Here is a 16382-nt window from a genome sequence, read left to right on the forward strand (position 1 = left end):
CATTCTTCTGACTTCATTAATTTCATACCCCATTCACACAATCTTCACATGCTTTTATTGAACCGGAAATGTTCTTGTCTCAAAAACCAGAATTACGCACTATCTATTCATACATATACTGAATACAAACTGAAATTCTCTAAAATTAGCTCAAAATCTTTCAGTATTCTGGCCTCCATCTCCCCCGACCACAAGCAGTCAGTTGCTACATCTAGTGGACATTATGTTGCATTACATTCAATTTGTGGTTTACAAGCACAGATTAAAAGAAAAGACAATTGTCCACTCTGAGGCTAGATATATCTACATCCATTTGCTTGTGAAACAAACTAATTCATGCATTTCAGACTGATGCTGTTGCACTCTTTGCTCCCAGTCAAACCAAACACACATGCAGCTGTGTAATCTAGTAAAGCCATGCTGAAGGTACAACTTTGAAAAAATACTTCTGTCGTTTATCAGGACCATTTCTTTCAAATGTCCTGTGCATTAATGCCAAATTCCGAGAGCAGTTCCTTTTCACTTTGATTGAACGTTGGGCTTTTGTTCTCCCATCCCTGTCGAACCGTAGCCAGCTGTGCAGTCAGGCCATCCAGAGTCTCCTGCAGAAAACATCAGTAAAATTCAAACGCAAGCTGAGGTTTTCCCTTCAAATCATCCCATTGTCTAATGTGATATCACTCCCCACATAAAGACCTTTACCCCCGATGAATGTCAGGAGCGAACTGATGTTAATTAGATTCTGCGTCATGGGCAAAAGAGATGGTAATTACAAATGAAAAACCTATTTCTACAGTCACAGTCTGAGCCCTCTAACACAGTTCCTGACTTGACAACTTAGCTTTGAAGATGTGAGCCCTGAAAATTTGCTTGTCTGTGCTCTGCCGCTCAGGCCGTACCTCTACATAACCAGCAATGACCCCAATTCTCACCCACTGAATCTTAATGGAAAAGTCTATTTCGCATCCTTCAAGTCTTATTGCCCTGATTTTTATTTTCAAATGTTTTTTTTTTAAATAATCAATACAGCTTGGAATAACATTCCAGTAATGTGGATTTTATAAACTGTACCATTATAGGCCTTGAACAGATAAAAGACCTCCTGCTACATCATCTACAGCATAATGCTTTCCAGTGGTGATTTCTGTACTGACACAGTGTTTTATCACATCTTAAAACAGAGTTGTGCATCCATGTTATCTGCTGATGTTCTGAGGTTGCGTGACGCCAGACAGTCGGAACAAATATTAGAGTATTAACAGTTCATTTTCACGTTGGCTTAAGTATCAAATTGTCTGCTGACATTGGTTAAATGTTAAGAATTTCTCAGAATTATCTCAGAGGGATGCCTCTTTCATTCATCAGTAACACTTTATTAATCCCTGAAGGGTAATTATACTGCTACCGTACTAATTATCATTAAAAATGTGCTAATGTTATAGACAGACAACAAAATAAAACATAAATTAGCTGACAAACATGTACACTGTTGAAGTGGAGCAAAGCGGAAGGTGTGGTAGAATGGGTTGGGGTGTTGTTTTCGTAACCTGGCAACAACTTAGCTGATAAATGCACATGCGACATTGGCAGGTAAAACACGGGCATTCTCTCAGTATACAAGATGGACAGCAACTCACAGCCAATAGTGCAAAGATGCTCCTCCTCAGTGACATGTCCAGGATTAGTCCATCTGTTGTTAACAAGCACTGTTATCCTCCTCCTTTATTGTTATCACTCTGTCTGAAAGCTGTCTGTCTTATAGTCTTAAAGCTGAATAGAGAGGTGTTAGAGTCATCTTGATTAAAAAATAATATTGCCTTTCTGATATTCCTGCTGTGTCCTGATCAGGGGTCCAGATTTGTCCATGTTATCCACAAGTGGTCTCACACTTCCCATGATGATCAAGGGAAGAAATTATATAACCTTCTTTCACCTTTTTCTCCATCTTGTTCCTACTCTGCATCCTAGACGTCTCCTCTTCAACTCACCTTGATGTACAAGCGTCTTAGTCCAGACATAGTTTTTTATTCCAACAGGTCAACAGCGTTCCTGTTGCCATGGTTATGCATCAAAACAGATTGAAGAAACCGAGTTACCAGCGGAAGTCCTTCCTGCAGCACGGCATCCGAACCGGCAAAAAAGTTTCAGAAGTTTGTGTTTTCACAGAAAGCTCAGTAGAAAATCTCAGTAAGATGCAAAGACAGACATAGTATGCCCAGGCTGCCTGCCTCTGGGGCGGCTCATCCTCGAATGTAATGGTGTTGTGTATAATCTTGTTAACCTGTCATACTGGCCTCTGTAATCATAAATCTTTTTTATGGGTATTGACAATGTTGCACTTCCTGTCCAGTAGGCTTGATCACTGTTTCAGGAACTAAAGGTAGTCCTGTTGCTTTAGGTTAAAAAATTTCCAATGATGTAATGGAGGTTTATTAGACATCAATGTCATACAAAAAAAAAAAACAGGTCTGAAAGAAACCTCTGTGTGAGTGGTGGAGCAGCAGGAAAACAGATGATACTCCATCTACTTTTCTTCTTTTACTCTCTCAGCAACATCCTTGCCTGCCATTAGGAATAAAATTAGCTTCAGGTTTATGATCAGGGACACTTGGATGATTGTTAGAGTGGAGACAGAACCGGAAAACCCAGTGATTTGTGTCAAATCTGCGCTTTGCTTGAGACACAATCCCACATTTATATTTAAGATGCCAGTTTGCATTATTTTGTTTGACATGGAGACCTGAAAAAGAGCCAACCCGATGTGAAAGTACAGTCAAGCCTAAAACTCGTCTTATTTTTCTGGCTGAAAACGACATTAAAAAGTTCAGATGAAATTTTATTTTAAAAAAAAGTTTGGATTGGTTTGTTTGTCACTTAGTTTTGTTTTGTTTTTCCATTTAAATTTCATTGTTAGAGTAATCCACTCCTTCCTAAGTTATCAATAGCAAACCACAAATGCTGATGGCTGTATTTAGAAAGACAGCAACTGAAACAGGCGTCATCAATAAGAAATCCAGCTGTGTGACTGGGTGCTCCTTATTCTCGATTAAGCTATCTGCCTAGAATAAGACAACTGAGCAGAGAAATCTAAAGCCACAAATCTGACAACTTCTCAGAGGAAAGAGTTGACTCAGGCTTTGTCTGAGCACACTGCTCTATTAAATTCAAACATTTTTCTTTGTCTGCTGGCAGTGTTAACCCCTGCACATCATATCTGTTGTACAAAAACAGAGATTGAGTTCACACGATGATCAAACAGCTCACACAAGAAGGACAATATTGCTCAAAGATGTTTGATCAAACGGACCAAAGAGGCCTGTTATAACTTAGTTAAAACCCTCTGTATTACTCTTGATTTAAACCAGCTTGTGTTGCAACTCACATGTAGGACCCTCTCGTAGTCTGTTTCCAGGCTATCCAGTTTGTGTTGGAGGTCTGCTATGACGGCGTCTTTCTCCTGTTCCACTTGCACACGCTCCCTTTTCTCTTTATTCAGCTCCTCCTGGCACAATACTGGGCAAATACATACAGGCAGGCCATCACTTTTAATATACTTTTTTCTTTGTTCAAGAATAGACATTAAAATGTGATTTATTCATACAAAGTTCTTCCTTCAGCTGGCTGGTCTCCTTTTCCAGCCTCGCCACCTTTTTGGTCAGCTCCGTCTGCATGCTTTTGTACTGCCGACTGAGGTCTACAGTGACATTCATGGAAGCGAGTACGTCAGACTTCTTTTTGCTCACTTTGTGAAAGCAAAGTCGTTTTTGCTCTGCCTGTACATACCAGAGCTGACGTCCCAGTGGTCTTGTCTCTCGCACTGTAGCTTCTGCTCTATGTCCCTCACGTTTCTCCTCAGGTTCGTTCTATCGGACTGGATTTTTCTTATTGTCTCACACTGTAACACTGCAGTGAACCATACAAACATAGACATGCATAAACATAAAAAGGTAGATTTGTTTTTACTCAGCAAAACAAGGAGAAAACCTTATCACATTGTGTATATTATCTGTTATCAAAATTTTAACAAGACTAGTTATTTGTAAAACATCTAAATCATCAAGTTATACTTCAGCATCTGTGTAACTTCTCTTGCTGGTGTAGATTGTTGTTATCCAGCTTCTGCTTGTGTAGGAAGTAATTGCGCCTCTATAAAAACCTCACCTATGTGATCCTGTAGAATAGCTATGTCCAGAATGCTGCGTCTATACCTTTCCTCCAAGTCATTTTCACCTGCAACAAGACAAAAATACATGTAGTAAAAGCATGTTTTGAAACTCCAATAACAAAAACATAGAATCATTTCATAATCAGTTACTTTTTTCTGTATTTTTCCCAGTGATCTTTTTCTTTGGGGCCATGTTTGCTTGCTGTGAGGCTGCTTGCTGAGTCCTTTGAGCACACTACATAGAGATGAGTCTGTTTCTGAGCACTGGTTACTGAGTGAGTTGCCATGGCATCAGTTGTCTAGCTTGATTGATAGTTGATTGACTTTACTAACAGCCAGTAAGGACTTGAATGGGGCACCATTGAGCTTTTGCCTGTAAAGATTTTGCTCATCCTGACGTTGGTCAAAGCGTACTTGGTTGTCAGGGGTTACCAAGGGCCTCGAACTTTTGAGAGTTCGGGGCTGCATTCAACACCTCTTGAACGTTTTATGAATTCTGTGGAGGGTAAGGCGCGCACCCGACTACATTCATTGATCGTGAACTCGCAGACAGAAGGCGTGGCGTGAAGTGGGGGAGGGGTATGCGTGTGCGTGGGGGGGGGGGGGGGGTGTTAAACGGAAGGGGACGTACAGGAAAGGAAAGGGCCGCACATACACGTCACTGGGGAAGCAGAAAATACTGGGCAATGTTTAATTCCCATAATTATTTATTCACCCCGGTTCCCGTTTACGGCCGTGAAGATTTCGCAGTTTTAAGTGCAACTTCCTCTCAGTCATCGGTGAAAGGTGTCTGTTGTCAGTCCCGCAACTCGCAGAGGGGAGCTGACTCTGTCACACAGCCGCTCAACTTCCCGTCAAGACACGACACAAGCGAAAAGAGCTGCTGCTGCTGCTGACAAAAAAAGGGGAACGACATCGGGGTTTGTGAAGAGGAAAGGACACACTCGAGTCCACAAAGCGTCTGGGCAGAGAAAGGGTTCTATTGTCCTCCAGCTGAGGGCGAGCAGACACGGATCTGGTGCTCTGCTAATTAGCCTGCGTTGGTCCCTGCACTGAGAGACGGTGAGCAGGGCAGCTAGCTGCAGGACAGAGCTGCTTGCGCAGGGTGCCTGTGAAGTGCTTGTTTTATCCGTAATCTGGACATTTATCCGGTTAACTGATGTTAATTCTACTGATGGGAGCCTTTAGCGGGTAGTACCCATCCCTCCGTCTACCCCCCATCGGACCCTGGCTCGGATTCGCCACACGGGCGCTGTCCTCGCAGGGGGGTACGGGATCACCATCGACCGGTCGAGCTAACTTCTGGTGGCGGTTCGGTTTCCCTGACCCCTGTCCCGCCTCGCCTGCCTGCCTGCCTACCCGACCTAAACAGAGCCAGAACATGGCAGGGAACCTGAAGAAAGGCGGAGGTATCATTGGAATGATGAAGGATGCCTTCCAGCCACACCATCACCACCTCCACTCCCATCACCAGCCCGGGGCCGTGGACAAAAAGACGGTGGAGAAATGCTGGAAACTGATGGACAAGGTTTGTCACCATCAACGTTAAATAACCGTTAGCCACTACCTTTGATGTCCAGGGCGACTAATAGCTAACTGCAGCTAACTAGCAGCGAGCTAGCTAATCTTCGCTGGCTGTAGGTCTGTTGCTAATGTTAGGTTAGCTAGTCAGCTGGTAGAAGACGTGGTTAGCTAATTTTCCACCCTAAATTGTATTGTTTCGTTAATATGTCTCAACATTTATACACCAGTTGCTCTTAAAGCAGCAAAACTTTAATACTAGCACCCGGACATGGAGTAAATATAAGTGTCTTTTTTAATAGACCTGTGTGGAAGTGTAGTTAAAACTCTTGGCTAATCATAATAGTTGTTGCTCCATGGTACATATAGTCTCGTCGTTCAAATACAAGGTTTATCAGAAACTTTAGCTCTGATTCTGTGCCCTACAAGGACTGTATGTTGTGAACTGTGACATTACTGTGTTGTAATTACAGCTAGCACCGTAAAGCCTCTCCTGTACTTAGTGTCTTTAAAGCTTACACAGCCAGTCGTCTGTCAACCTTTGAAAACAAATCATTAAGAATAAAACAAACGTGCCTGTGTAACTGGGCCGATTGTGCTCTTTCACAAGGGAGACTCATCTCACAGCTTTACTTCTCGGAAAAAGTCAGAAGCAGTTTGACCTCCAGTTTCCTGTGAGATTCAGACAGCTTTTTTGTCTCTCCTCTTCCTATTTAAGGCAGTCGTTTGAGTTGTAATGGTAAGAGACGACCCCCCCCCTCTTCAAAACCACAAAAAGAAACCACAATCCCCTTATTTTTTTCCCTTTATCAGTAAGTCCTCGTGGACACGTTTGAGGATGTACATTGTTGAAAACACAGCGACACCAACCTATGTGTTTCTCAGGGTTTTTTTTTGTTTGTTTTCGATGTAAAGGAACTTCTTTGCAAGTTTGTCTTTGCATCTATACATCATGAAAGACTCCTGAGAAGATGACAGGAGCAGTGACCACATAAGCCAACGAGCATAGTTAGTTTAGCTTTTGCAGTTTGATTGAGGGGGAAAACTCTTATTTATGCTTTGAAATAGTTTAAATTTGGAAATGCATTTTCTACTTCAGCTTGATTTTGCTCCGTGAGCCACTTTCAGCTGCATTGAAAAGTGCTTTACAAACAAAGCTGAGTTCATCTGACACAAAGCAGCTTGGGGGAAGTACTGGCAAGATGAGAAAGAGCATCTTACCTCTTGGAATGACCCAGTCTTTTTTTCTTTTCTTTTTTTTTTTTTTCTCTCCCCCAGACTGTTTAAAATAGCAGCAGAATTATTGCTGTGTTTCCTGAAGCACAACCATGCCTCAGCCAGTTTGACCAATCTGGAGGTGTTGACCAACACCTCCGCAATTCCGATGCCGTTTCTCTGCGAACAGCCCCCTTGCAGGGCTAAGTTACATTTTATCAAGGTTGTGGGATGTCTTTCTTCATCTTTGGCCACACTACCTGTTCTTATGGTAATCATTATAGTAAAGCTGTACGCTTTATCATGAAATCTGTGTGCTAAAGCCTGTTGAGTTTGAGAGGAATTTGATATTTTTGCACATCACAGGTCAGTGTGTCCTATCATTTAGGGAAAGTCTGCACTGAATGTATGTATTTTGAATGCCTTTGCACCCTGATTGCATGTGGCCTCCAGGCAGCTGTGTGCAACACTTTATATATTCCATTAGGAAACTTCCAAATTGAATTTTTAAGCGTAGAAAGCTATTTTAAATTAAGTGTTTCATTTCAGTCTCTTCCGTCACATTGCGGTGTGCCTCGGACTTATTAGGCATTCATCAACCTAAATCAAAAGTTGTACTCAGAACAGTATTCTGGCAATGCATATCTCTTTAAATCAGACATTTATTGTTTATGTCATGTCACTCAAATCCCTTCTTTTGCTGTAGCTTTACGTTTGCGCTAACATGGAGATGTATGCTTCAAAATAGCCTTCTTCACCTTATCTTAAACTCAGTTTTTTTACCAGTTGAGGTGTCTGAAGATGCATTCCGGCATGTTTTGCCTTATTTCAGCAAGTGTAGTGAGACAGTGGTGGCTGGTGAACTGAAAACTTAGCAGAATGGAACAAATGGCTGTTTTTCTTTGCAAGACGGTGGGCAAAAAACAGGCCGAGGAAGCTCAAAATTGCTTGTTTTTGGCAAAGGTTATTCCAGCAAAGCCAGTTTTTCTTTAAGCTGGTTAGATTTAAACAGCATGCACCCTGATCTTGAAACTCTGCGGCGTCTGTGCCAGGAGTAGAATAATCTTTGGTAGACTTGGAGCAAAAAAGAGTGGAATGCAGTGTTCGCTCGCAGGTAGTCGACCCGTCATTTCAAGACACACGCTTTGATATAAGCACACGTATGAGAGCTCCCAGATGTTGTGGCTTCTTATGTGGGCATGCAGTGACGTGTATGACTGGGTGCTTGGTACAAGTGTAAGCGTGGCAGGTGCTGATGCTCATGGTGTCTTTTTTGTAAACCATCAAACTCAAATGAATTATCAGGGCGTTTACAGTTCGCGCTGATCCTGTTCAAGGTTCTTATCCGATTCCATGACCAAGATTGGGGTATCTGTAGATGCTATACTGCACGCAGTTGACTATATGGTCACAGTTTCTAGAATATTTGCAGTTTTGTTGATCTTTGCTTTCCACATGATTACATTAGATATCGGATCCTTGTCTGCTGCAGAAATGCTGCTTGTCCTCAGCCTCAAGTTTAACAAGCTGACCCTTAATTTCTATTACACCCCAATGTATTGTCTCCTTTTTACATTTCTTTTGGGGGGCGGCGGCTGATAGGCTCTGAAAAGTCGTTAAATCCAGCAGAAATAAAACGTTGGAATAGCAGCAGTGAAATTGAACTTTTGCTTTTAGTGTCCCAGCAGGCTGCAATATCAGACTTTTCCCAAAAATGCGTAGCAGCATCTCGTGTGTAATCCCTTCTGCCTTTCCCTGTAGCTCGCCGCTCCTCTGGAGTGCATCGAGTGGCTGCTGCTAGAGTTTTCTCTTCTCTTGTGTGATGCAACAGTCTCTACAGCGAGGCATGTTAGCCATACACACCTTACAAGCTGCCATGTTGCTTTTCTCTGTTTTTTTGAATGAATATTCACCAGAGATAGAAAATGGTAAATCAGCAACCCGTGTTCGCTGTTGCAGACTATTTCTTACAGTTCAGGGTCCCTTACAGGCGCCTTTGCATTTAAGCTTGAACTACTACCGAACTACTGCATTCCTCTAAATTAAAAGTTTATGATGTGGATATGTTGCTACAGCGTTGAAATATTCAATCTGTCAGCCACTTATTCCCACCATCGGAAAGAAGCTGACTTTTCAGACACTGATGAAAACATTTGGCATGTTTTGAATTTAGTTCCCCTCAAAATATCCGAAAAATGTGCCTTTGATGCAGAGATGATGAAGCAGTTGATCTGAGCTAAGTGGCCAAAGCATAAAGTAGAATTTTCCAACATGAAGATTTCTGACTGTGACACATGGCGTGCATCTTGAGTGTAAATGGGAATCAGAATCGGGACGATTATCATTAGCCAGCTGTCATGCTACAGCTAGTGATTACTGTAATGGTATATTTCTGTTTTTCCCCCAGTCGGTTAATCATTTGTTTTCTTAATGGGATGGCAGAGATGGTGGCACGTCTTCTGCTGCTAATCGCCGTCTGAATGCGGTTTGAAGTGTAAAGTGCTTCAAGTAGCTCTTAAAACAAAAGAAACAATCCATAGATGCAGTCGGTTTTATGGCTGAGATGAATGCTGATCAATTGGATTATATTGTTTTCATATATTCACAAGAAAAAGCAATAATTAATTGTTATCAGAATGGCTCCCAAATAGTTTTTCTCAGTCAACTTAATATTGATTTTTTTTTTTACTCATTGCTGCCTTTTAGATTTGTGAAGAAGAAATACTAAAGCATTAAAAAAAGAAGCGATGGCATAAGTTGTTTGAAGAATGTTTATTGGTTCATAAAAGTGAATTAAAAAGCCCATTCCCTCTAAGAGTTTTGAAGTCTCATTTTCCCACGATGACAAACTGCTGACTCTAATAAATAAGAGGCACGGAAATTCAGAGCGACATTCTTCTTATGCTCTTCCTGCCGTATATCTTTCTTACACTCCTAACTTGATTAGTAGACAATAATTTGGCCCCATCTACAAAGAATGAGCCACGTCCTGTTGCTGGCGTGCGATTGTTTGGTCACAACCGAATCTGACAGTCGCTCGCTCAAATGAGGAAACGACGGGGTGAATTTTTCAAAACGCAGCTCTTGCAGTCAGACGAGGAGATTGGACGTGAGTGTGTCCAGTGGCAGGAGCGTCACGGCTGTGTGTTTTAGGCTTTAAGGGGTTCTCTTTTTCTTTTTTAAGTGGTCAACAAAGTGACACAGTGGCAGCGCAGCGAGATGAGCGATGGAAGGTTGAATATTACTAAGCATCAAATGCCTTTCACTCGAGCGTGAAGTCGATTCCACCGCGAGCAGTGGAGGTCCAGATTAATGATTTAGAAAGCCATCCTCCAGCAGATCATCCCGCTCTCCACCCTTTACTGTTCCTTTGTGTGCGATTGCTTGGAAGTTGAAGCGCGTCTGCACATTTTCAGTTCGACAGCCTGTACCTCAGCTGTTCAAATGTTCGTGGTAATCGCATTCAGATGTTGAGTAAAGACACGTTTTTTAGTTGTTTTTTTTGGCGCAGGAACGGCAGAGGCTGTGCGGAGTAAAATGGGGAAGTGTAAACATGTCAACAGCCTCGCCAAACATGAAGGACCAAACTGTTGCAACCTGCTAGGTGTCATAGTTCTAGAAGAGGGTGCAGGCGCGAGTGTAGAAATTGAGTTCGTCGGCCTCACAATGAGAACAGAAACCTTTTTTGCGGATAAATGCAGGTGTGGCTCTGTCTTCCTCCACCCCTCTTTCTGTTTTTCCCCTGTGTGTGTGTGGATGGATGGATGGATGGAAGAAGTGCAGCCGTTTTGCATTAATTAATGATGCCATGCAGTTGGGGATTGAATCTTTGCTGCTCACTTTGTGTACTCCATTACATAATGTATAAACCGAATGCCCCAAGCTTGACTGGGCTTTCAGGGATCTTTCTCTCTTTGTTGCCATGTTTCCCTCTTGACTTCTCTGGAAATATTAAAGATGAAGTGCTCAGCTACACCAGCTATTCCACTTCTTTTTTTTCTTTTTTTTTTATAGAAAAAGCCTTGCTGATAAACAGAATGAACATGACACGAGACGGTCCTTTAACAGCCTTTTTTTTCTTTATCTATTCTCTTCACTGCTCATCTTCTCTCTTCATACTCGTACCCTCTCGAACCCACTTCTTATCTCTCTGTCTTGTCCTCCCCCTCACATCCTCCCTTTCTGCAGGTGGTGCGGCTTTGCCAAAACCCCAAATTGGCTCTGAAGAACAGCCCCCCTTACATCCTGGACTTGTTGCCAGACACCTACCAGCACCTGCGCACCATTTTGTCTCGCTACGAGGGGAAAATGGAGACTCTGGGAGACAACGAGTACTTCCGGGTCTTCATGGAGAACCTAACCAAGAAGACCAAGCAGACCATCAGCTTGTTCAAGGAGGGCAAGGAGCGCATGTATGAGGAGAACTCGCAGCCCAGGTTAGTAAACGAGATGCCCTCGGCTCAAGAGCTGGATATTTCATCAGAGGTGAATGCTCTGAAAATGGCTGCATTTGCCGTCTCAGTTCATCTCTGAGATAATTTTTACTTTAATGAACCCTTTTGAAATGGTTGGATTTGTGCAAAGTCTTTGGCAACTCGTTTTGAAGAATTATGACTGCGGAGGCACAGCTCGCAGTGGCACCCATTCCCAGCCTTTGGGGGCGGTTGTAGCTCAAGATGTATCAAAACAAGAGGAGAGAGGAGTTGTGGTTTGAGCATGTGAGCAAATGTGGTCAGAATAATGCTCATTCTACAGCTGCCTGTCACTTTGTTTTTGTGCTTCTCTATCTTTGCCATCTTCTTAACTGCTCCCTGTAGCTGCCACATGTGAGCTCTTTTCTTCAGTCTAAGTAATCTTTCTCTGCCTGCCTAGAAACACAAAGATTACCGTCTCTACTGAAAAAAAAGCAGAATCTGCTTTTGGGTTATTGGCAGATTCTGCGTAAGTGTGTTTTTTTTTTTCTGTAGGGCTGTTCTTCATTGTTATTTTCAGACTTAAGTGCAACACAACAATGAGCATTTAATGTCACGTGCTCCACATCGAGCACTCTCTGGGTGTGACGGGTGGTTTGCGTTCTGTTATACATGAGGAATAAATAAAATAATGTAAATGTTTATTGCATTAGATAAACCGTATGGCATCACCGGAGCCTTTGTACCCGAGCGTCAGTTGTGCTGCAGTGACGGTGTTTCACAATGATGATCATAGCCAGCTAAAACCAAAAGAAAGACATTTCTGCTTTAGCTGGTCAAGCTCCAAAGATGAGAACAATGCTCCAATGAAACGGGAAAGATGACCTGAGAGGGAATCTCTGCATGAGCCAACAGTGCCTTAGTTTGGAAAGCTCAGGAGCTTTGATAGCATGATTGAAGTAAACTCTTGTGTGGCATAAATTTGCCCACAAAGTAGCCCCCTGAGGTTTGCTGCATTTCTAGAGATGGAGTGTGTGTTCATGTGTGTTCTTTTGAACGAGCATCATGCTGAGGCCTCTGCATAAAAACATTGAAATGGCCTTTGACTGGGCTAAAGGTAACTTGTAAGCACTTGGGTTGCTTCTTCTGAATTTATGCCAACTCATCCTCTTGCTTGAATCAGAAATATTCGGTTTTATTACAGGTTTACATAACTCAGTCTCTTATAAAAGCATTTCTTGGTTTGAAATAGTTTTATCTAGCCAGTCCACAAAGAGATGCATCCTCATCTTCTTACTCAGTTCCTCAGTGAGGTTGATCTTTCAGAGCTACCGTAATCTTACAGACAAAAAAAAAGAAAACCGAAGAGAAGAGGAAGCTTTTATTCCAGCTACTTCTTTATTTTCGCAGATCGGTTTTGTTTTCTTTCGGGCCATTGCATCTTGTCAGGGTGAAAATTAATTTTCATCATCACTTCATTGCATGGAGAGGCTGCACGGAAAGAAATTCCAGCTTGAAGCTGAGGAAACGCGCACACAGAGAAGCCAGGCACTACACACAAAGACTGCTATTGTCTGACTGGAGAAGGCCGTGGCTGTGACACTAACCAATGGCTATCGGTCCACTTAAGAATGCCGTAGAATCAACCAGTTGATGTTGAGACGCCAGAGAGAGACCAGTAAGTGTTTAGGCTGCAGCTGAGCCTCGCACACGGCCGGGTCTGATGAGTCGAACTGCGAGGATAGGATTTTTCTCAATCCTCCACAGCGCTTGAACTCTGAAAAATGATTATTCTGCGATTGCAGTCAGCATAGGGGCTTGAAAGTTGTTTCCTCTAATGACAAAAAGGGGGCCCATCACGGCTTATTTGGTACATTCGAATCAGAAAGCAGGATCTGTTTGTCATCAGCCGAGATGCGGCGTGGGCGGACTTGCCATACTGTGATGTCGTGCAAACTTCTCTGCAGTGTCTTCCCCAGAGAGTCAGATCCTCTATTTATCTAAACCCACCCCCACCCCACTCCCTTCTGAGCCACACAGAATGTTTAGCTTCAGAGATCAAGAGTGTGGAATAAACCTGGGTTTCGATGTTTGTTGAGCAACTCTCTGCTGAATTTAGTCTCGACTTTAGTGGCCAAGTTTTGTGGAGTCGTGTGCATTTGCCGTTTGTTTATACCGAGAGAGGAGAGAGAAAAGCGGCTCACTGTTGTGCCGGAGTGGTAGAAAAAGAGGATAAAAGTGAGTCTACTGTCAGCCGGATTTAATTATTAACACCATATTTAGTCAGAGTCGGCCAAACGCAGTCAGCGCTTCCTCCTTGTTTGCTTCACTTACTTCCTCCTCCAGCCTTACGCAGCACACCCCAGACATTTCTGGTCTCGAGATGCGGAAGACGCATGCAGAGATGAGTTGGTCTTTACTCAACTGTGTTACTCTCTGCCCGAACGCAGACCAAGTTTTCTTTTGCCTGGTCTGAAGACGGAGCAAAAGGGGCTCGTCATCTTAACCAGGTTAATCTGTATACTTGATGTAACATTAAAATAAATGTTTGGCAAGTCCGTTTGTCTTCTGTTCCAACAGGCAAAAGGCGAGTAGACAGAGTTGGATATTAAACTTGTTTATCGACCTTTGACTTGGTCTTTGGTAACCGCTGATTTGCAGGGGCAAGTGTGTTATTTCCACACAGTCTAATGTGTTAAATATTACACGCTGCAGTTTCTGAGCGGTCGTACTGTAAGGTTAATCAGTGAGTCCTCAGACGAGCTCCCCTCCCCCTCCCCGTGGCTCAACCCGGATACCGCTGTGACCTCTCCAGAGTCTGTTTGATCGTCCTCCTGAGCTACGCTGCCATTGCATCCTGACCACCGTTGATAGGTCCAGCTGGGTACAGGAAGTGGTGAGCTTCAGGCTAATACAGCTGCGCAGTGGGGCGGACGTTGTTGCATCTTTTCTTCAGACATCCACAGTGTTGCTTGAAGACCTTTTTTTTTTTTTTTTTTTTAAACAGATCGTAGCAATATTTGTTCCTGATCCTGAATTACATTTGTTTGGTTTTTTTTTGCTCCTTGTTTAGAAGACAGAATTGTCGTGCTCAAATGCACTCAAAGCTCAGCCCAAGTTAAATGTTGCTTCACACCTCATGACTCCCTTTTTTTTTTTTCTTTTTTTCACCTCCCACTTTCCTCTAACTTCCCTACCTTCCTTTACTGACGGCGTTTACATCAGATCTCGACACAATAGAAAAATGCATTCCAGACATGCTTCTGTGATTTTTACAATGGTCAGTAGGAACAACTTCCTTGCAGCTTCTACTCATTCAACCTTCCTTGCAGCTGGACTATTGTTGAGCTTTTCATTAAATGATATATTGGGTGCGTTTCTTTTTTTCTTACCAGGGCATTCGGTCGCTGCTTCATAAAAAGTTAATACTTGGAAGTTGTTGGGAGATTTGAGCTCTGTTAAGTTCAGTATTAAGGAAGCCGTTGCTTTTCTCTTTTCTTAACAAATGTAATTCTCAAATGAAATGCTTTGAAATGTTAATCATCATCAAACAGTCACTTTTATCTGCTCTGTATTGCATTTTCATTTGAATTCCTACTTTTAGAAAAGATCAGACGAGTTTTTGCCTCTTCATCTGAAGCACAGCGGTGGTGCATGCTTGCTTTGCATGAGATCTAGTCTTTCGGTGGTTTGGGACAGGTTCTTGGCTAGACTGCTCAGTTTGATACATTTGTTTTTAAGCCACAGTTTTCAGTTTAAGAGTTCATTCCGTTTGTCGCAGCGATCAGATCTTATTAATGCCCTGGAATCTGCATTAAAAGACGTCTCGGCGTGAAAGCAAAGTGCTTCTGTGTTGTCTCTAATGGAAACTAGAAAAGCATGGCCTTGTGTTATATTTGACCTCTAAAATTTGCAAGAGTCATTTTTCTTCTATTCCTGTTTTGGTTCACTAAGACCTTGTCCTACATTGGGACTTCCTATTCTGCAGCCGACTACCATGTGAAACAAAGCTCCATCTCTGAGAACGCAGCTCTTAACTTTGCCTATCTGAAAACCCATCTTATCTCAAGCTATACTGTAGGAAATCTTTGTTTGTAGTTTTAGATGGAGTCATTAGGAAATGCAGTGGGGTGTTGCGGTGATGTCAGATCAAAGCGATTACAGGTGAGAGTTTGCATGAGTTTCACTCATCCCCGTTTTATCAGCAGCCGATGGCAGGATTTTTGCTTCATGATTTAGCTCCACACGGACGTTTTACAGTACTGCTGCAGTTGCTTGCGAGAGAAATAGTTGGTATAGTGTTTCCAGTGGAACTGAAACGCTAAATAATACTGTTGGTAAGTCACTTACTGAGACTTAAAGGAAGTGAGTAAGAATGAGATCCATCTACTTTGAACTGTAGTGATCTTTATAAAAAAAAAAGATGACAAAAACAGCCTGTAATGTCCTAATTTAGCTCAGGTTAACGTAACAGAGGTTTATCTTTTATATACCTAAGCCAACCTTTAGCCTTATTGTCTCATCCTCCCTTATCTAAGACGGCCTCTGCTCAGTATTTGCACCACTGCTGTTTTTTTTTTAATGCGTTCGCTCTCGTCTTTGTACCAACCAAAAGGAATTGAAAGAAATAAAAAATCAAACCAAATATCGCCTCTCTCTGCACTGCTACAGCAGGGAGTCTTGGCAGTTAGCTTGTTGGATACGGTCGGAAGTTGGGAGTGAAGTAAGAGAAGCTTTTAGTGGGTTTGCCTAACAGCCAAATGGCTATCAGTACTCTGAATGGAAAACACAGTTCACACTTCAGAAGCTGCGGGTGTTTCGGCTTCAGTTACATTTTCCTACTCGTGTAGCTTGAGGCTTCAGTGCTGTTCTGAGCATACATACACACACACATACACACGCGCGCACGCACATAAAAATAGTAAAGCGTCATGGTTATTTAAGGCGCAGGACTGCCAGCGAGCAGCCAACTCATGTAGTCTTCACACTGTTAGATTATGGTGATTAGTATGAGTCAACCGACCATCTTTCCTGCCTTGAAGGGTACAGCAAGCACTTGGTATTTATGC

At 42.6% G+C, this 16382-nt stretch overlaps 2 protein-coding genes across 4 annotated transcripts in view; one reads left to right on the forward strand and one right to left on the reverse strand.

The window, feature by feature from the left end:
* drc12 (dynein regulatory complex subunit 12 homolog) lies at positions 1-4619 on the reverse strand. The gene is made up of 6 exons (XM_072391735.1): positions 4316-4619; positions 4162-4230; positions 3784-3903; positions 3602-3694; positions 3383-3513; positions 1-602 (listed from the first exon to the last, which is right to left on the reverse strand). Exons 1-6 carry the CDS (start codon positions 4356-4358, stop codon positions 474-476), a joined length of 585 nt encoding a protein of 194 aa, XP_072247836.1. The 5' UTR covers positions 4359-4619; the 3' UTR covers positions 1-473.
* A 751-nt stretch (positions 4620-5370) lies between these two features.
* The window catches only part of cbl (Cbl proto-oncogene, E3 ubiquitin protein ligase), a 32566-nt gene continuing 21554 nt past the window's right edge, over positions 5371-16382 (forward strand). For 2 of the 3 annotated variants that reach the window (XM_072392490.1, XM_072392491.1), the window contains exons 1-2: positions 5371-5693; positions 11090-11337. In XM_072392490.1, the coding sequence (XP_072248591.1) occupies positions 5547-5693; positions 11090-11337 (395 nt within the window). In that variant the 5' untranslated portion in view covers positions 5371-5546. The remainder of the gene's footprint in view (positions 5694-11089; positions 11338-16382) is intronic. The other variant, XM_072392489.1, reaches the window with a different exon arrangement.

The sequence above is a fragment of the Leuresthes tenuis genome, unplaced genomic scaffold (assembly GCF_036924035.1).
Source record: "Leuresthes tenuis unplaced genomic scaffold, fLeuTen1.0.hap1 SCAF_9, whole genome shotgun sequence".
NCBI lineage: Eukaryota > Metazoa > Chordata > Actinopteri > Atheriniformes > Atherinopsidae > Leuresthes > Leuresthes tenuis.